General features: G+C 36.2%; 3 protein-coding genes across 7 annotated transcripts; 1 reads left to right on the top strand and 2 right to left on the bottom strand.

Moving 5' to 3' along the window:
* Positions 1 to 4,199: 4,199 nt before the first annotated feature.
* On the top strand, positions 4,200 to 6,179 carry LOC120637314 (anaphase-promoting complex subunit 13-like). 4 transcript variants are annotated; one of them, XM_039909098.1, is made up of 4 exons: positions 4,200 to 4,338; positions 4,494 to 4,765; positions 4,821 to 4,822; positions 5,607 to 6,179. In XM_039909098.1, the coding sequence occupies exons 2-4, from the start codon at positions 4,567 to 4,569 to the stop codon at positions 6,159 to 6,161; spliced, it is 756 nt and encodes a 251-aa protein (XP_039765032.1). In that variant the 5' UTR covers positions 4,200 to 4,338; positions 4,494 to 4,566; the 3' UTR covers positions 6,162 to 6,179. The 4 variants fall into 4 exon arrangements, with proteins under 4 accessions (XP_039765032.1, XP_039765031.1, XP_039765030.1 ...); XM_039909097.1 differs by lacking the exon at positions 4,821 to 4,822 and having other exon boundaries at positions 4,494 to 4,779; positions 5,523 to 5,655; XM_039909096.1 differs by lacking the exon at positions 4,821 to 4,822 and having other exon boundaries at positions 4,494 to 4,790; positions 5,523 to 5,655.
* Positions 6,180 to 6,221: 42 nt separating this feature from the next.
* On the bottom strand, positions 6,222 to 9,542 carry LOC120637315. Of its 2 annotated transcripts, XM_039909100.1 has the most exons (3): positions 8,760 to 9,542; positions 7,846 to 8,087; positions 6,222 to 6,436 (listed from the first exon to the last, which is right to left on the bottom strand). In XM_039909100.1, exons 1-3 carry the CDS (start codon positions 9,058 to 9,060, stop codon positions 6,281 to 6,283), a joined length of 699 nt encoding a protein of 232 aa, XP_039765034.1. In that variant the 5' UTR covers positions 9,061 to 9,542; the 3' UTR covers positions 6,222 to 6,280. The 2 variants fall into 2 exon arrangements, with proteins under 2 accessions (XP_039765034.1, XP_039765033.1); XM_039909099.1 differs by lacking the exon at positions 6,222 to 6,436 and having other exon boundaries at positions 8,026 to 8,087; positions 8,737 to 9,542.
* A 438-nt stretch (positions 9,543 to 9,980) lies between these two features.
* On the bottom strand, positions 9,981 to 16,359 carry LOC120636926 (pre-mRNA-splicing factor CWC22 homolog). The gene is made up of 5 exons (XM_039908495.1): positions 15,169 to 16,359; positions 13,708 to 14,362; positions 13,111 to 13,249; positions 12,258 to 12,354; positions 9,981 to 11,971 (listed from the first exon to the last, which is right to left on the bottom strand). Exons 1-5 carry the CDS (start codon positions 16,202 to 16,204, stop codon positions 10,098 to 10,100), a joined length of 3,801 nt encoding a protein of 1,266 aa, XP_039764429.1. The 5' UTR covers positions 16,205 to 16,359; the 3' UTR covers positions 9,981 to 10,097.
* Positions 16,360 to 19,563: the final 3,204 nt, after the last annotated feature.

Below are 19,563 nucleotides of genomic sequence, written 5' to 3'. Positions count from 1 at the left end.
ATGTAACTTCCACCAAAACCTCCTACCGGCAAACAGTTTTCCGCTCTCCTCGTCCCCGAGCTCCTCTAGCAAAGGGCTACGATAAAAAAGCTGTTCAGACTATTGTCGGTGATTACTCCTCATCCCTTCCTAATGGATGCGCTCTCAACAACAATGTTGAGAACCCTCCCTCCCAAGGTAAAATGCTTGAGTTTATCTCCGAATTTCTACTTAGTATTGTCGCTCCATGTAGTGAAATTCCCTTACCGCCCAACGTTGCCAAAAACTTAAGCCAACTTTTTAAACTACTCCAAAATGGGCCCAATAACCCTGCTACAGTGGAACTGTAAAAGTTTACGTCCCAAGAAACATGAGTTAATCTCTCTGATTAACCTTCATAATCCCACCATTCTTGCCATCTCGGAGACATGGTTGAGGCCTGGTTCACGATTACGGGTGCCGGGCTTCTCCTGTTTGAGGGATGACAGGAGTGATGGGTATGCAGGCAGTGCTGTATTTCTACGGCACTCCCTCCCCTACACCCAAATCGCTCTTCCTTCCCACAGTCAACAGATCAATGCTGTTGCTGTCCGTACCCTAGACATATCTTTTGTATCTCTGTATATTCCTCATCCCTCATCTTCTATTATTCCCGAATTACAAGCAATCTTGTCGTCCCTTCCCAGCCCTATCATAGCCATGGGTGATTTTAACACCCACCACACGATGTGGGGGTGCCATGCTAGTGACGGGTTTTCTCCATTGCTGATTGATTTACTTGATGATGTCAGTCTTTGCATCCTCAATGACGGTTCTCCTACTCGAAGGGTATACCCCAATCAGAACCCTAAATCAGCGGTTGATCTCACCCTATGTTCGGCTAACCTAGCATCGCGCCTGACTTGGAACGTGCTACAGTCAACCTGTGGCAGTGATCATTTTCCTATAATTGTTACATTAAATAATAAATCCTTACCTACCCCTAACTATGATCCCCTTTTAAAGTATAAACTTAAAAAAGCAAATTGGGAAGATTATGCCCTATCCGTTGATTGCATTGTAGACACTCTGCCCGATTTGGAAAGTGATGGAAACATTCTGGTATGCTATGATCTCTTTTTAAAATCTCTTATATCTTCGGCCGATTCCCATATTCCAAAAAAACACCCTGTGAAAAATCCGCTGCTTTCCTCTCCTTGGTGGGATGATGAATGCAGCGATTTATTTGGTAAAAGATCTGCTGCAGAAGAATTATACTCAGCCTGCATGACTCAGGATAACTTTAATAGTTACCAAAAACTAGATGCTAAAATTAAAAGATTAGTCTTCAAAAAGAAAAGAGCAAGTTGGACGCAGTTCTGTGAATCGCTTAGCCCTCGTTCACCCTCCACCATTGTGTGGGAAAATATGAGGAGATTCCGTCGCTCCCTGAGCCACGTTGATCCTTCCTCAAATAATCCTTCTGACTGGCTTAACAACTTTGCAGACAAATTAGCTCCACCTTATGTTCCCTATGTGGACTCATTTCTAACTACTACGCCAGCTCCAGCTACGGATGAAATGGATGCCCCCTTTTCCTTTTCTGAGCTTCAAATTGCTCTCAATGGTCTAAAAGATACAGCTCCAGGGGAAGATGGCGTTCCATATTCTTTCCTGGCTAACTTAAATGACAAAGCTAAAATTTATTACCTCAAAATAATCAATAAATGTTTGGAAACTGGTTCTATCCCAAACTCCTGGAAATCTCAAATTGTTATTCCTATCCTTAAACCTTATAAAAATCCCCTTAATTCAAATTCATATAGACCCATAGCTTTGTCATCTACTTTAGCTAAAGTTACAGAACATCTCCTTAAAAACCGACTGGAATGGTTAATGGAAAGTAGAAATATTCTCCCCTCCTCCCAATTTGGATTTCGGAAGGGTATGAGTACAACAGACAGTCTCAGTGTATTAACAACAGATATTAGATTAGCCTTTACAAAAGGAGAGTACCTTGTGGGTGCTTTTCTTGATATTGCTTCTGCATATGATAATGTCCTACTTCCGGTGCTCAGGCAGAAACTACTTAAGCTGAGTGTTCCCTCGAGGATGGTTCATTTCATATGTAATCTGCTGTTTTGCAGATATGTTCTGGTAAAGCATCAGAATAATTCTCTTCCCCCCAGATTAATCTGGAAAGGCCTCCCTCAAGGCTCTGTTCTCAGTCCTCTGCTCTATAGCATATATACCCACGACCTGGAATTGTCTGTTTCTAGTTTTTGTACCATTTTACAATATGCTGATGATATTGTCCTCTATCACAGCTCAGGCAGTATAGAGGAAGTATCCTGTCGTATCAATTCTGCTTTGTATTATCTAGGCCAGTGGCTGTCTGACCATGGCTTGTCCCTATCAGTGGGCAAATGTCAGGCAGTGGTATTTACAAGGAAGAGATACCTCCCGAACCTCAACATCTCATTTGAAGGTCAAGCAATCAATCTTGCAGTTAAAGCTAAATTTTTAGGTGTTTATTTAGACACACGACTGAATGGAATTGCTCATTCTGAACACATTATCAAAAAATGTGAAAAAGGCATCAATGTACTACGAGCAATAGCGGGAGTTTGGTGGGGTGCTCACCCCTATACTTTAAAATTATTATATAATGCCTTAGTACGTAGCCACATGGATTACTGTATGTTTGTTTTAGAGCCTTTTAATAAATCAGCTGCTGAAAAGTTAAATAAAATTCAGTATAGATGCCTTAGAATTATTCTAGGTGCAATGAAATCCTCCCCCACTAATGCTTTGCAGGTAGAATGCGTTGACCCTCCTCTATCCATCCGTCGACAATATCTATGTGACCGCTTTATCAGCAAGATGTTACAGCTGTCATCCCATCCTCTTTGGCACCGACTAAGCCAACTATCACACGCACCTTGCTCCCGTAACTCGTCTTCCTACTTGCTAGATAGTTTCCTAAAGTATACCAGCCTTCCTAATCCCCTGACATCTTTCACAATCAACCCACTATATTCAACCCCATTTAAAGCATTAATATACAACCCTTCCATCATCACAGATCTAGGTCTGAGTAAAGGATCCCCAGATACCAATATCAAACTACAAAAGCATATTAGTCAAAATTGGTCAAATCATCTTATTATATATACTGATGCTTCAAAGCTGTCTCCAGAAGGTTGTGTCGGTGCTGCATGTTGGGTTCCTGTTTACAGAATTGTTTTAAAATTTAAATGCCCTCCCGAGTCTTCTGTGTTTACCGGAGAGGCCATTGCTCTTTTGGAAGCAATCCTGTTTGCACTGTCCCATAACGTACAACAGACGGTTATTCTGACTGACTCTTTAAGCTGTTTAATGTCTATTAAAGAAAACCCCTTTCGCAGCAAATCACGATTTCCCATTATCTTAAAAATCCGGAAGGCTCTGCTCTCTTGCAATCAAAAAGGACTATTCATCTTACTGGTTTGGATTCCAAGCCACTCAGGTATTCCAGGAAACGAGACTGCTGACTCATGTGCCAAAACAGCTGTTGAGTCAGGTTCTCTAGATCATTTTAAAAATTCATCGCAGGACCTATGTACTCTTGCCAAAACATATATGGAAACAGCCTGGAAAATTTTCTGGAATGATTCCAAATTGGTTAAGGGTAAGTTTTACGCTACCATCCAACAAAACATACCAAGACAACCCTGGTTTTGTCACTCTCGGAGTACAAATCGCTGGACTTCATCCACAATTTCCCGATTGCGTCTTGGTCATGCTAGCACACCTGTACATTTGGCCAAACTCCGGATAAGGGACAACTCCATCTGTGAGTGTGGCTTGGATGAGGGCACTATAACTCATATTATTTTTAACTGTCCCAAACTTACCTATCCCCTCTATGACGTTCTTCCTCCCAAAGTCCCCCGTCCTTTGAGTGTTAAATGTTTTTTAATGTTTGTTTTCAGTCCTTATTGTAGATTTTTATGTAAATATATAGTAAGTAATAAAATTAAAGTATAATGTACAAAAAATATCCGTGTTAGATATATATGCATGTGTTGTCTGTGCTGCCTTAGGTTAAAGAGCTAACTAGCTAATAACAACTATTTCTTGGTACAAATTCAAAATTAACTTTTCATTAGTTTCACCGATCAATCTCCTTCGTGCCTTCTTCATCTACAAGACATTGGCGAAATACCTTGTGCCCAGTTGGCACAGACAAAAGCCATAAACAAGAATTGAATTGAATGAGTATATTAATATTATCTATAATCTGCGCAGGTTGCAAGCAACAAACGTGTTTTTGAGTTGATTTTAATCACAATTTTATGAATTTAGTTCTGAAATCTCAATTGAAGACAAGCATTTAAGGTATCTAATTAGAAATGAAAATAACAAGATACAAGAAAGTACAGAAGTATCTCAAATTTTACTACAACAACTTTGGTTTCCACCAACCCTACCAAGTGTTGATTGACGGAACCTTCTGCTTTTCAGCTTTTAAAGTGAGTTTTTTTTTTTTACAGACACTTAGTTTGGGTTACTGCTCGTGTTCTTTCTGCAGGAAAATAAATAGTACATCTTTCAAATTGCTTCCAAATGGATAGCAAGTATCGCCGTAACGGACGTTTAATAGACATTGTGGATGAGGAATGGAAAGCCGAAAAGTTGCCTGATGAAGACATCCAGGTGCCATTGGAAGAGTTGCCAGACCCCGAGGCGGATAACGCCGATTCGCACTTGACTCTTAAAGAGCAGAGCATGCGCTGGCAGGAAAACTTCCCAGAACCAGCGAGCAGTAATCAAAACTAGGTACTTTTAGTGTAAGTTATTGACTTGCCCTATCAATGAAGAAGTTTTTTGTGAGACTGAGATAACAATAAGAGTACCTGGTGAAAATTGTTGTGGGCTTATTTTCAAACAAAGAAATAACATTTGCATTTCTTGTTATTATCTCTTGCTATGTTTTAGTTTTAAGTTATTACTATAGACCCAAAAAATATTTATACATGCCTGGGAGGTGTATTTAAAAAAAGATTCTCAATAAGTTCAAAGTTTATATAAAACGTAAGCTTACAGAAAATCCTATTATAATATTAAGGATTACTTAAACGATAAAAAAGCTTGGGTGTGAATTGCTCTAGCTTCATAGCTTAATATAAATTTACTCGAAGGTGGTGATGACAAAAAAAAAAATACCCGGCTAAGTTTGTTGTGGGCTCTTCTTAGACCAGGACGCGTATGGGACCCTCGTAGCTTTAGATTTAAGTTGGAACGAAATTATCACCGTCCCCTTACAATTATGTAAACAAATATGTATGAACGCTTCATAAGTGCCTGTGATAGGCCTACATGAACAAAGAAATTTTGTTTTTTTTTAAATACAATTCAAAAATTTCTGTAAGGGGGCTTCATACAAGTTAAAGAAGGGTTATCTCAAAACAGATTGGACTACCATTAATTTGCACACTTCTTAAAAACCTTAAGGCAGAACCTGCATGCCAGTTTGTTGAGAACGTACAATTTCATGATAATTTATTTTTACTTTCTTACAGGAACACATAGCAATTAGAGAGCAACTTACAAAGTATCTAACTGGAAATGTAAAACTACTTACAACAAGATGTATTATAAAGGAGACAGAAAAAATTGCAAAAAAGACCCATGGTGCTTTAACTATATTAAAACAATTTGGCATTCATGAATGTAACCATAAAGAACCTGTGTCTGGCTCCCAATGTATATTATCTATGGTAGGTAAGAAAAATGACAAACACTATATTCTGGCGACACAGGACAGGGATTTGCAAGATAAAATGCGCTCAAAACCTGGTGTTCCACTGCTTTACCTACATAATAAATCTCCTACCCTTGAAAAACCTTCAGAAACTAGTTACACTAAAGCTGGCCAAACATTAGAAGCAAATACATTCATGTTTATTAGTCAAAATCAGAATGAGGCTTTGAAAACCATGAAAAAAACACTTGGTGTTGAAGAAAAGGAAGAAGCTAATAAAGCATTACCCAAAAAGAGAAAACACAAAAACCCAAATCCCTTGTCCTGTAAAAAGAAAAAGAAAAAATCTGGCTTAAAACAAGATGAGAAAAGAGATAAAGTTATTGATGGTAGAGTGAGAAAAAGGAAAAAATCAAAACACAAAAATGGTGTGCCGCAAACTTTTATTCAGCTATAAATTTATTATGTAATTTAATGAAGTTTCATTTTAACAAAATAAATTTCTTAGGGAAAAATATCTACAGGTTCCCCTTTCCTAATTTGATGTTGGTAGCCTTAAATATATTGGTAGCTCAATTATTTATTTTTAAATGGCCATGATAGCTTAAGTCGATGTACACCAAACGTAAGGATATGCACAAGCGGTAAGTTCTTAATGTAATTTGTATGAAAGTGTGACAATATGTCATAGCACTCTTCAGGTTCAAATACCTCTTGGCCATCTAGTGAATCCTGAAAACATTTTTTTTAAACAACAACAGATATTTGTTATGCAAGGCTGCTGTTGTTATGGCGGGAGTGTTTTTGAGCATTAACCCACAACACTGCTTTAATGTAGGTTGGCAGGCTTTAACGATTATTATCATCATCATCATCATAATACCAAGCCATTGCCAGCCCACTACAGGGCACGGGTCTCCTCCCACAATGAGATGGGGTTAAGGCAGTAGTCCACGCTGGCCCAGTGTAGATTGTTTGACTCTACACACCTTTGAAAACATTATGGAGAACTCTCAGGCATGCAGTTTTCTTTCACCAATAAATACCTTAGAAAAGTTAGATGTGCTGGGATTCGAACTCTGCTCCCCGAAGTGAAGTCGAAGTCCTTACCACTGTGCTATCACCACTTTAAGGTATGACAACTTTAAGGTAAACAGACATACAAAAGTATGTAGTGATAATAAACTAGTGGTTAAGTCCGACCCCCTACATGCACCTGTTACTTTTTGGAGTTACGTGCGTTTTTTAATTTAAAAAATTTAATTTTCACTTGCTAAATCAGTGAAAGAAAATATCGTGAGGAAACCTGCATGCCTAAGAGTTCAACATAACATCCTCAAAGCAGTGGCGTGCACAGAGTTTTCGACCAGGATATGCAGGTAGCTGGCATAAAATGGAAAAATTCCCCTCCAATAAGTTTTTTAAAATTAATTTGGGTATGCAGTGCTTTTGTGCAAGTATGAAGTGCACGCCACTGCTTCAAAGGCGTGTGAAGTCTTCCAACCAGAACTTAGCCAGCGTGGTACTACAGCCTAACCATTCTTACGGTAATGGGTTGATGATTTTGAGACCGTACATCCCGATACTATATACGATTCTACAATAAACTACCCATTGACATCTTGGAGAATTCTCTTAAAAAGTTCAAAGTTTGTATTAAACGTAAGCTTATAGAGAAGTCCTATTATAGTATAAAGGACTACGTAATCGATAAAAAAGCTTGGGTGTGAGTTATTGCTCTAACCAGGTTGCTCTTCTAATAATTTTAAATGATTAAATTGACATTGTAAGATTGTGATAACGAAAAAAACCAGACCTCGTAAGAGCCTCGTAGCTTTAGTTTTAAGTTTATGAATGTGTTTATCGCCATCATCTCACTACCGTGTAATTCTTATGTAAGCAACAAAAGTGCCACCTATGGGCCTACTTGAATAAAGATATTTTTTACTTTGACTTTGATACCTTGAAATTTGTGACCCAACCAGGAAATCGCACCTCTGACTTTGTGATCTGACGTCGAATATTCTAGACTAACGAGACAGTAAGCTGACAAGTATTGAGGTTTAGAACTTAGTTTGAAAAGTTAAACCTACATAATATAGCTACATAACAACATATTACATAGTTTACAGAAACGATACCTCGATTGTATGTTTTATCATGAGACGTTTAAAGTAGTGCCAGAGAGCTGTGGGCGATATCCAATAGTACCACTTAAAGTGTAAGTGGGCACATAAATATATAGACAGCAGGCAAGCCAGTTTGAATTTATTAAATTCCCTCATCGCAGCATAGCCAATGGTTTCCATGAGAAGAATAATGAGGAAATGTTTTTCAGATAAATGATAATTCGCCACTATGTTCTTTCTCACAAGGATTTCAGCTGGGGAACAAGAAAGAATGCTGACTGGAATATTTTCCTTGATGCATAATTTGGTCGATGCCTATTCATGTGTATTGAACCTTGCCCTGATATTTATCCCTAGCTGTTGCCCGCGGCTTCGTCTGCCCTTTTTTGGTTTTTCATAAATTCCGCGGGAACCGTACCTACATTTTTTCTGGGATAAAAAGTTGCCTATATGTTTATCTAGGGTATAATAATTTATCTTCCAAATTGGTTCAGTACTTTTTGCATAAGAAAGTAACAAACATCCATCTATCCTTACAAACTTTCGCATTATAGTAGGATATGCCCGATTTGACCTTGTTGACGTCCTTCGCATCATATCATGATCGCGTATCAAGTTGATCGGACTGGACAAATTAAACATATTTGGACATGGCTTTACACGAAGACTATTAAATTATGTGGGAGAAGTTGTAAGTGGCGTAGTAATTTGAGAATAGTTATGATTGGACTCAATTTTTTCATATGGTGATATGCGTTATAGTGATATAGTAGCGTGCAAAAATTGCGTCCAATGTGTGAACATGACCAAAAAGTGCTTGACATGTTTTTTTTTGCCCGGTTAATGTAATTTGATTGATTGATTTGCGAACTACTTTGACGATTCTTGAGTTAGGGTACCTACTCTATTAAAGTATAAGGTACAACCTAGCTGTTTCTTAAATCCAATATAATCGTTTTCTTTGTCCAAAGCAGCGATCATTTTCACCACATCGTCCTCTTCTATCAAGGAGTCTAATAAGAGACGGGGTTTCTCCTCCTTTCCTGGCTTTTTGAAAGGAGGTGCTTCGTTCTCTTTCAGTGAGTGAAAATACGAGGGTGCGGATATCTGCTCTTTGAGTGTGGCCCCCGAAGGTTTCTGTAGTTGCACTATTGGCACGGATACCGCTTTTATATGACACATTACTATCTCCTCTTCGGAGCCATATTCAATACTCGTGTGGCTCATTTTAAAAATACGAAGATTATAAAGACAATTTAATGTAATATATAAGATCAATGAATAAATAAATTTTTGATTCCTTTCAATTAAAAGACGATTTCAGTCACTTTAATGTCATTTCGAAAAAGACAATCAACGTGTATCTCAAAAAATGACATATAATTATGACAGTGTCTTCCGAGATTACAAAATAAGTGCCTTGATCTCATTAAAGTCTGGTAAGCTTTTTCGCAAACCCCCATAACACAATCCCGACTATGCCCTTGTGCGATGTAATCACATATATTGTTCTGTATTTTGTAGATTCCCGTATTGCGATAATAAAAACAATAATTTTCTTCTGCACAATTCACCCATTATTGCAGGCAGTGCATTGTGTCCAAAAACTTAAAAACGGCCCGCGTCTCTCTTCGCATGAATGTTGCTAGCTCACAAACTTTTCCCATTTTCCCCATCTTATGGAAAGATTTTAGAACATTAGGGGTAAAAAAATTACAATCAACAGCTAAATGGTGTTACGACTAACCGCCTGTTCGAGAAACCATTCTAGAGTTGAGTGGTTTTTGATGCTTCAATATTAGTCTTGTACACGATTTCTGTATGTTTTTAATTCTGTGGTCGAATAAATTTGTTTTCATAAATCATCATTATTATTAAAAACAACTCGTATTTTTATTCTTATCCTACGTCGCGGATAATATTGAATCTTCTTTAAACTTGAAGACTAGTTGTTTTGGTTTTAGCATATTATTCATAACCGTCCGCCTGCATAAAGGAAATCCTTTAGGAATATTTTTTAAGTTAGCCTAGTAGCCGACACCTTCAGTTCAAATGGATAAAATTCTTACCCCGATTCTTCTAATCGCCAGTCAGTCTATCCCTGTCTAACCTAACTAAAATCTAATGAAGCAAATTAAAGACATGCGGATAAAAAAAACGTTGTGTAATTCAAAACATTTAGTCCTTATTTCAATTAAATCAGAATGTATTATTTGTACAACTTGAAAAAAACAAATCTTAGGTCTTACAAAAATAACTTGTTTCTACAAACATTGCCGTTTTCGTTCATAATATTTTTCATTTTTATCAGGTGTACCCTCAAAAATTACTTGAGAACTTTCTTTGCGTGCAATATCAAATGTGTCCCAGTAGCGTCCGCCCCTGTTTGCGGAATCTTCTGAACTGTCTGAAGATACAGATGTGTCTGAATCATCACTATCATCACTCAAGTTGTCTTTTTCTTTTCTTTCATCACGTTTATTTTTTTTTTCCTTCTTTAATGTACCTGATTTTGCTTTTTTGGAATTTTTCTCTTTAATTTTATCTTTCTTATATTCTACATGCTTCTGATAGCTAGAATCTTCGCTATCGGAACTACTATCCCTTTTATGGTCTTTTTTGTCTTTCTTTTTCTCTTTTTTCTTACCTTTATGATTCTGAACCTTGTCTTTCTTATTTGATTTTTTACTCTTTTGCCTATCACTTTGTTCATCGTCGCTACTGTCAGAATTTTCTGCATGTCGATCTTTTTTGACTGTCCTTTCGTATCTTTTTCTCTCCGTTCGTCTATTGTCGTCGTCAGAGCTATTTTTATTTCTGTCCCTAACAGCATCGCGTCTATTTTTACGATTATCTTCATCACGATTTGATCTATTGTCTTCCGTTTTAGAGGATTTGTTTCTGGAATCAATAGTATTATATCGGTCTAATGGTGTATCGTTGTTCTGATTTCTCGAACCTCTATTGTATCTGTCCTCATCATTGTTCCTCTTATCGGATTCTTGATATCTTTCATCGTTGTTTCGACTATCCCGATTATTTCTGATTTCTTCACGTTCATATTCTTTATTTCCACTTCTTTCTGTTCTAGAATCTCGATTTTCATACCTCTTGCTTCTTTCATCTTTATTATAACTGTCTTCGTTGTTGCGGCCTTCACGATTATTTTTAAGCTCCTCGCGTTCGTATCCTTTATTACGATCATTTCTTTCTTTCCTAGAATCTCTATTAGCATACCTTTCTGCTTGTTCATGTTCGCGGTCACGGCCGCTTTGTCGATCATCGTTGTCGTTCCTAACATCACTAGCATTGCTGGGTTCATCCCGTTCATATCCCTTATTATTTGCACTTCGTTCTTTCTTAGAATTTCGATCATCATTCTTTTCTGTTCGTTCCATTTCACTTTTACGGCCTTTTTGATGATTATTATTTTCATTTCGAGCAACACGAGAATTACTGGGTTCATCCCGTTCATACCCCTTTTTATTGCCACCTCGTTCTTTCCTAGAATCTCGATCATCATTTCTTCTTTCAGATTGATCAAGATCGCGTTCCCCTCGTTGATCTCTATCGTTAATATCCCTTTCATATCTGTTTCTCACATCGTTGCTGTTATATCTGTCCTCATTTTCGTGTCTCGCTTCACGATTTCTGGAAGGCTCTTCTTGGCGTTCATGTCCTCTGTTATTGCCATTTCTTTCTGTCCTTGAATCCCGATCATCATGCCTTCTGCCCGACTCTTCATTATTCTTTCTTCTATCGCTAGACGGTTGATTTCTGATATCCTTCTCTGTTTCTCTTCGATACTCTTGTGTGTCTTTCCTACGGTTATCTCTTCTGCCTCTATCTTTGTCATTACTATTACCTTCATTACACCTGTCTCTGTCTCCATTATTATTTCTTGTACCTTGCTTATCTCTTGAATAGTTATTGTCATTCCTTTCCCTGTTAGGCCTTGATTCATTTCTTCTCGCGTCTGCGCCATATGTATCATAAAATCCATCGTGTCCCCATCTTTCAACTTTGTCATTTTGCTTGGAAGATTCTTCTATTTCGGGAGTCTTGGTTGTTTTTTTGTCCTTTTTCTTTTTATCATTCTTTTCGTTTTTATCCTTTTCCCTGTTATCGTCTTCTGAATCTGGAAAAATTAAGAAACATGGGGGAAAATAATTATCGATACTTAAAAAATCTTAGTTATACTTATTGCTAGGTTTCCCCACATTTTGTGTTACTGTTATGTAACTAGAACTTTTTATAAGTGTAAGCATCAACATCAGCTGAGAATCTGAGAAATATCTATCTTTCAAAATATATATGCATATACATATATCTTAAAAAATGGCTTAAATGCACAGGTATACAAACTTAGTTTGAGGGGAAAGGAAAATAATCATGTTCAAGACATCTCAAATGTTAGAACTCACCACTAGAACTAGAATCACTAGATGAAGAGCTGTCTGAACTGGAGTCTGAACTTGAGTCACTATCCAATTTGATTTCTGTTATAGCTGCCGGAACATTCTAGAACAATAAAATATCTTTTTCCATATTCGAATTTAATAGGAACCTTACTTTGTAAACATGATAGGGAAGTACTTTACGACACTCTACGACTTGATGGTAGGGAAAAGTGTGAGATATTATATTTATATTTGAGAACTAGAACAACCTGATCATCTACACCAACTTTTTTATTTATAATGTTACCATAAAACGTATTTAAACGCTAATTACTCGTGATGCCCACATGGAATGGATCCAAGAATACTGGCTGCATTTCTACACTGAGCAGCCAGATTGTTTCTTTGCGAAAAAAATGAGCCAGCCCTTCTGCCACCATATGAGGTAACCAACCGCGGTGAAATGTCTAGCAAGACTATGGCCCCAGGGTTATATGGATTCAATTATCTCAGCAACGAAAATATCCAAAATTAAAATATTATTTGGAATCAATCTATAGTTAAATATTTTACTTTCAGTAAATCTTTATAAAAATAAAATAAAAATATTAAATTTTATTTTTTATTTTTATTTTAAATCTTTATAAGCAAATATTACTCTTATTTAAACGGATAATATCATTACAATTTTGAAGAATGAAAAATATTTTGCATTTGGCTCATACTATAGGGTAGATAGGTAAGTAAAACACAGTGCAATCAACTCAGTAAAATTAATTTTCTTTTGAACATATTTACATGCATCAATCTATGCTTTAAATTTTCTTGCAGTTGTGTTGATGTGATATGGAGTTATCTGATTAGTACTGTGGCATACCTTAGGCATTTGTTTTAAATGCTCCCGCAATTCATCAGTCAAACCTCCCAGACCAATTGAAGTGAAGAAATTGATTGAGAATCTAGTATTCTTAGGATTATCCCGTGGGAATATTCCAGAGAAGGCAGTCTGTAGTGTTCTGAAAAAAAAAAGGGTGAACATTAGATTTGCAACCTAAACAGACAGTAGCATATTCATTTGAACCAAAATATTATTAAGAGATGGCTCACGAATTTTATAGTTATTATGTCTTTATGGACAATTTATTACTTTGAAGAAAATCATATCTTTGGATAGAAGCATTACTTTTGTTCCTTATAATGTCTTTATTTTATTATCTCTGGCTTAATATTATCAGATTTACATATTACTAATTAATTTCAAATTTAATACAGGTTATACTAGTTTTACTTGGTCCAAAAGTCTACCGGAGGTGAGGAGACATTCATGAAATACAAGAATAGTCATTTTTCTGTGTATTGTATTAAAATTCTATTTACATTTTGTTTAAAGTACTAAGGTTAATCGCAAGTTTTGTGACATAGCTGTGGCTTTGTTGGACAAAATAACTGTGAACCATCTCCGATTAAAACTTACGGGTCCTGAAGGCGATCATTAAGTTTCTTCAATCCCATGTACTCAGCCAACTCTTGAAACAGTATCTTTATGTAAATTCTACTAGAACTTGTGGTGTCCTCTTCATTAAGCTTAACACATTCAAGTGATTCCCAGCTAATCGAATCAGTAAATAATAGATGAGCAAAAAATTTACTGACATTTCTCAATCTGTTGGTGTCTAGCCTGTGAGCAGTTGAGTATGAATCTTTAAATATTTCTTCAAATGGACTTATGTAAATACGATTGATATTGCAGAAGCGCTGTGCTAAAAGCCCATAGAACTTCTCATACGTCCTTTGTTCAGCGCAGCAATCTAAGAACATATGACATAACTCTATCTCTTGCCCAGGTTTAAGTTGCATCTTCATTAACTTGTGAGCACACTCCTCAAAGTCTAAACTTGAGTTTATAGTCAAGTAGATTGTTCGTCGTAAAGCAACTAAGTTAGTTTCCGTATTATCTATGATTGTAACAGCTTTCTCTTTACCATCTTCATCTTCATCAGATTCTTCACTACCAGAGTCCCCAGAGCCGTCTTCTTCTCCAGATTCAGCATCAGATCCAAGAATTTCATTGCACAAAGCTTTGTACTTTTGTTCATTCTCCTCATATTTATCATCAAATTTAAATACATCTGAAATAATTAATTAAAATGTTTTAGATTGCAGACAAATAATTAGGAATGGCCTATAGATAGTGCTACAATGTTCTACGCAGGATAAGATGGTAACAATTTTTTTACAATGAGTACGGAAGGTTAAGGAAAATGGAATCAAAAAGTTACTTTAGTATGGAATCTTTTACATTATTCTAGGTATTTTGAATCAAGCAAAAAATGTAAAAAGAATTGTCTTTTGTTTCAAATCCCTCAACAAGCACACATAATTTTGCTGTTAAAGAATCATAATTTTTTAATAATTCTTATGTTAAGGATGTCAAAGTATGTTATATAAACTTTATTTTGAAATAAAACTGCTTTAAGTGATGGTAGTCAGCTCCCTGAGTGGTAACCAATGTAATACTGCTTTATGATAGTGTATGAAAAGTTAATAAAATATTTAAAATACATTACACAGATTATTGTAAGTATAGATTGTTTTAAGGCAGAATTATGCTCATTGAGAAAACACTAGTACAACAATGTTAAGTTGATTATTTTATGTTTGTAATTATAAAACAAATAAATCAATTTTACAATTGTTCAGTGTTAATAATAGACCCAGGGCCCAGTTGTTGGGAGTTGCTGTATAGAAATGGCACAAATCCCTACAAAAGACTCATGACCAGCAGTGCACCACCCATGTTTTTGATAATGATAATGAAAATGAAATATAAAAATATTAATACTCAAAATTAAGCAACAATTTGTGGTCTTTCTTGAGTTTAGCAGTTGATATTTTTGAACTATTAAATTATAAATATAAATAGTTAAATACAAACTCAGAATATCCTGTGAGTCTGTAGCATCATCTAACATCAGCAAATGAGTGAACTGCTCCTCCTCCGGCACAAGCTCCAACTCCTCAATAACAGCTGGATGGTCCTTGAAACCATCTTTCCATACTTGAAACATCACTTCAATCATATACTGGACCCTTTTATCTAAGTGCCCTTCATGTAAAATATTCCTTAGCATCTCAAAAATTGCATTTACACCTTTGGAGGAAACCTCGGTCAGCTTCTGGCCACACTCCTTTAAAAAAGCTATAGCAACCTCCACTGAATCATCTGTCGGTGTTTCTACAAGTAATGTTAATAGTTCTAATGCAAGAATTTCATGAGCAACCCTCTGGTTAACTAAATGGGCAATAAAAGATGCAGATGATATACAAATAGGTTTATCATTTCTCTTAAAACCTCTTTTGAACTGTATTACTAGTCTTTTTAGTAACAACTCTCCAATGTTTGGAAATCGAGAGTTGACAGCTGCTACCAGGGCTGCATAAACGTTTGTAAATGTAGGTGATGCGGCCTGAGCCTGAATCACGGATCTACATAACAATCCACGACCTCTCACTATATTCTCTTTTAAAAGCTGTTTGATTATGATGCCAATGTTTCCCACGTTGATTTTGTTAATGTGTCCATGGATAGACTTTTTTAAAGCTTCCCAAGCGAGTCTCTGGTAGGCAGGTGATGATTTGTCAGTAATTTGTGCTTGCATCATTCGAAGTCGAGCTGGTGGAATGTATGCGCCACCGGTCCTTGTGTTAAGCATATCTGTTTCTTTTGGTTTTCTAACCGGAACTACAGACTTAGGTTCGGGATCTCTTGGCTCGCCATCACGTCGTCTACCTTGCTTAACTGGGAAAGGAGATTTTGATCTCGAATGTTTTCTCTTACGTCTAGAGTCCCTATCTCGTGCCTCGTTTGGAGATCGCGAGCTGCGTCGCTTTTTGGATCTTCTTTCTGACCTATAATCTTCATTATCACTGTATTTATCCTTTTTACGTTTACTTTCCTTGTTGGAATCCATTGTTGAACACAATCAAAGCAATGATATAGAAAAGCAAGTTTAGGAAGTAGGTATAACAATATTATTTAATACAGTTTTAGATTTAACTTTGAAATGGTAATTTTTTAATTTCACGTGAAGAAGTTTATGAAAACACTTAACGCATCCATCTTGGCTTAAAATGACAGATAAAAGATAAATGACAAGACAGACCAGTAAATAAATAAATGACATTAAATCTTAAGGTGGAACACAGACAAAGAACGCCACAGATTATATAAAACGTTACAAAAAACTTATTACTAAAATTAATATAACTTTTACGCAAATGTGATAATTTTGATAGCTCGCAAGTAGCGACGAGGTTGTGCTAATTTAGCAGGTAATAATGAATAATCTTTAATTAAATTAATTAAATCTTAAATCTAATCAATTGTTTATTATCGAAATTCAAACTACGTCAGCGAACGAAAAAAGCATAGAAGCATTTCTCGTACTCAAAAATAACGTAACGGAAACTATCCCGTGGTGGGAGGGGCTTATAAACTGTACCGCAAACGAATCTAGTTGACTCGCGACATTCGTGCGTAGTGGCGGCTAAACGAATTGCGTAAAACTAGATTTTAATAATTCAAAATGCCTTCATGTGTTGTGAAATGGTGTCGAAATCATACGGATCATCACCACAAGGATAGTGGAATAACTTTTCACGTGTAAGTACACCGATAACTATACTAAAATCTAAATAATTACAATTACGTATTATCCTTATGGATGGTGTTATGCCATATCTAGTTAACACGTTGGCTGCTGAAAACACAACGTTTGTGTTTTAAAACAACACAAACGTTGTGTTACGTAACGCGTGTGCGGCTCGAACACGCTAGGCGTGTTAAAATAAATGTACCTACAAGGATGCGGCCGAACACGCTGGGCGTGTTTTTCCGGCGTTCTGCGAGTGCGGCAAACACAAACGCTGTGTTGTTTTAAATATACTGCTAGAGCGGCATTAACGCAACAAGTGTGTTATACGTTACCGCAAGTATGTTTTATTAAATATTAGTTAAACATTAACGCAATAACGTTTTATTATATATTAGACAATATACCTACCTACTTAAAATTCGTTGTTTTGTGAGTTATCTACTCATTATACATGAGTGTAGATTTCATAATAAGTCTCATTATAACTATAATAATGTTATAATTACTATAATAAAATAAAACATGTTTTCGACCAAATATTTGAAACAATAGTATAATACCATCAATCACTATAGTCGTAAAAATGTAATAGGCCCGTTTTGACATTTGTGCAAGACCATAGAATGTAAATTGGAACGAAACTGAAAGAAACAAAAAAATAAAAATCAATTACATACAGTGTTTTAAAAAATACGTAAATTTTTTTGGGACGTTAAATAATACGAAAGAATATATCGCGAGTATTCTTTTTGCGCTTACTTCATAGTAGCATGCAATTTATAATTGTTGCGAAACGTTCCGAAAACAGTTACGTTCTCAAGTCTTTTTTTTTTTTATACTAGAGCTGTAACCATTTTTTTACTGAATATCGAAATTAAGTATTGTGTAGTTATTTTTACTGCAACGAATGAGCTTGGTTCTCAAAATGGGTTCTAAATAATGAGTCTGAGTTGATGTATCTGACCAAGCGGCACATGACTGAAGCGTCCCCGCGCGCACTGCGCAGTTTTTCGTTCCTCATCTTGTAAAGTTGACTGTGCGCTCGTTTAAGTTTGATATATATTGTTTACTATTACGTTAACTATGGCTCTTCTATTTTGGACATTAATTTAAACATAGTGATTTGACTCGATTTTTGTGTTTGTTGTTATATAGTACTAACTCTGTTTCAACATGTTGAAAAGTGGACGTATAATCAACAGCCAATCACGCGTATTGGTTGTGAAGTTAAAGGAATACTTTGAACGAACGAACACTTTACAATACATAATAATATCAATCCAGTACTGATACAAACTTGAATTGATTTATCGTGAGTATCGAGTACAGAGTCTTATGGTTCCATAACTAGTTACGTCGCGATGACAAATGTCAAAACGGGCCTATTACATTTTTACGACTATAATAATACCCACCTAGACAATTGCATTGTTTTAAAATATTTTATAGGGACGCGAAATAGATATTGATATCGATATAGGATTGTCGTCGTATATTTTAGCATACTCTTAAATGTTTTTCTGCAATAAAGGTTTCCGCAACATAAGTTTGATGTCTATTTGTATATTTTTTAATATTTGTACACCTGAGTTCGTCTGCACTATTTTCACTGGTATCGGTATCGTCGATAATTTATTTTTCAAATATTGGTTTGCATTCCATTATACCGACAGAAGTACAAAACGATGCATCCGCATCGCACCGCATCCCTATTTTTTTCTTATCGTCTTAATAAACCTTATCGGTGCGGCCAGCGGTACCAATAAACTACTTAGTAATGAGTTACTATTGTTTGGAATTTAAAGTAAATTTAACAATGGTTCTGTATATTTACTGGAGGGATTATTATATTTAAAATGGATATTATTTTAACTACGTAACGCGTGTGCGGCTCGAACACGCTAGGCGTGTTAAAATAAATGTACCTACAAGGATGCGGCCGAACACGCTGGGCGGGTTTTTTCGGGCGTTCTGCGAGTTTTGTAAATTTAAACGCGGCAACGTTTGATGAAAAGTGTATAATCTCCAGGGTACAAGCTATAAAGGCCTTCCTTCATTAAGATCGGTGCAGTAGTTGAGCCGAACATAGGTAACAAACAAACAGACACACTTTCACATTCATAATAATAGAATGTTGTTAATAGAGTGCATTTAGTTTGGAGTAAATCGGCGTTTATTATGACGCTATTTTAATCTAATTTATTTTGCTTTCCTTATTGCATAAAATCATCCAACGATTCCAGAGACTGCCGATTGGTCCTGCGCAGCCGCGGCACTACGTAACTACCGGCCAATCACGCTTGGTCCCGTGTCGTACGACAAATAGAAGAACCTATTAAGAGCTCTTTGCGACTCAAGTTCCTTCTTTTAAAGGGCGTGCGTTTATTGACTAATTGGTACTAGTTTCGAAAGACAATTTCTTAGAAACGCGTCTTCTATGCTTTTTTCGTTCGCTGAACTACGTATAATGGAGAAAGTTGCATTGATGTAAAAATTTTTTCATCGTCCCGGTTAACAGGGACAGTGGGATTTATAGACATATAATTTAAAAAAATAGTTCTCAGGGTGGCTTTCGGGTGTCCCCAGGGCTCAATTTTGGGTCCCTTTTATTTTTGAAAGCAAGTCAAGATTCTTTGCCGTTATTAAAGTCAAAGTCAAAGGTCAGCCACATTCTG

This window comes from Pararge aegeria, chromosome 3 (assembly GCF_905163445.1).
Source record: "Pararge aegeria chromosome 3, ilParAegt1.1, whole genome shotgun sequence".
NCBI classification, from domain to species: domain Eukaryota; kingdom Metazoa; phylum Arthropoda; class Insecta; order Lepidoptera; family Nymphalidae; genus Pararge; species Pararge aegeria.
This window is presented reverse-complemented; position numbering and strand designations above follow the sequence as displayed.

What these genes read in the sequence shown, in the direction of transcription:
- LOC120637314 (XM_039909095.1), top strand. Translation starts at nt 4,353, where the DNA reads ATGAAAATAACAAGATACAAGAAAGTACAGAAGTATCTCAAATTTTAC. An exon ending in TCTGCTTTTCAGCTTTTAAA is followed by an intron (nt 4,473 to 5,522) that starts GTGAGTTTTTTT and finishes ACTTTCTTACAG; the next exon opens with GAACACATAGCAATTAGAGA.
- LOC120636926 (XM_039908495.1), bottom strand. Translation starts at nt 16,204, where the DNA reads ATGGATTCCAACAAGGAAAGTAAACGTAAAAAGGATAAATACAGTGAT. An exon ending in AGACTCACAGGATATTCTGA is followed by an intron (nt 14,363 to 15,168) that starts GTTTGTATTTAA and finishes TAATTATTTCAG; the next exon opens with ATGTATTTAAATTTGATGAT. An exon ending in ATTTAAAACAAATGCCTAAG is followed by an intron (nt 12,355 to 13,110) that starts GTATGCCACAGT and finishes TTATTGTTCTAG; the next exon opens with AATGTTCCGGCAGCTATAAC.
- LOC120637315 (XM_039909100.1), bottom strand. Translation starts at nt 9,060, where the DNA reads ATGAGCCACACGAGTATTGAATATGGCTCCGAAGAGGAGATAGTAATG. An exon ending in TGGATTTAAGAAACAGCTAG is followed by an intron (nt 8,088 to 8,759) that starts GTTGTACCTTAT and finishes CTTGTTCCCCAG; the next exon opens with CTGAAATCCTTGTGAGAAAG. An exon ending in TGATAAAACATACAATCGAG is followed by an intron (nt 6,437 to 7,845) that starts GTATCGTTTCTG and finishes AAATGTTTTCAG; the next exon opens with GATTCACTAGATGGCCAAGA.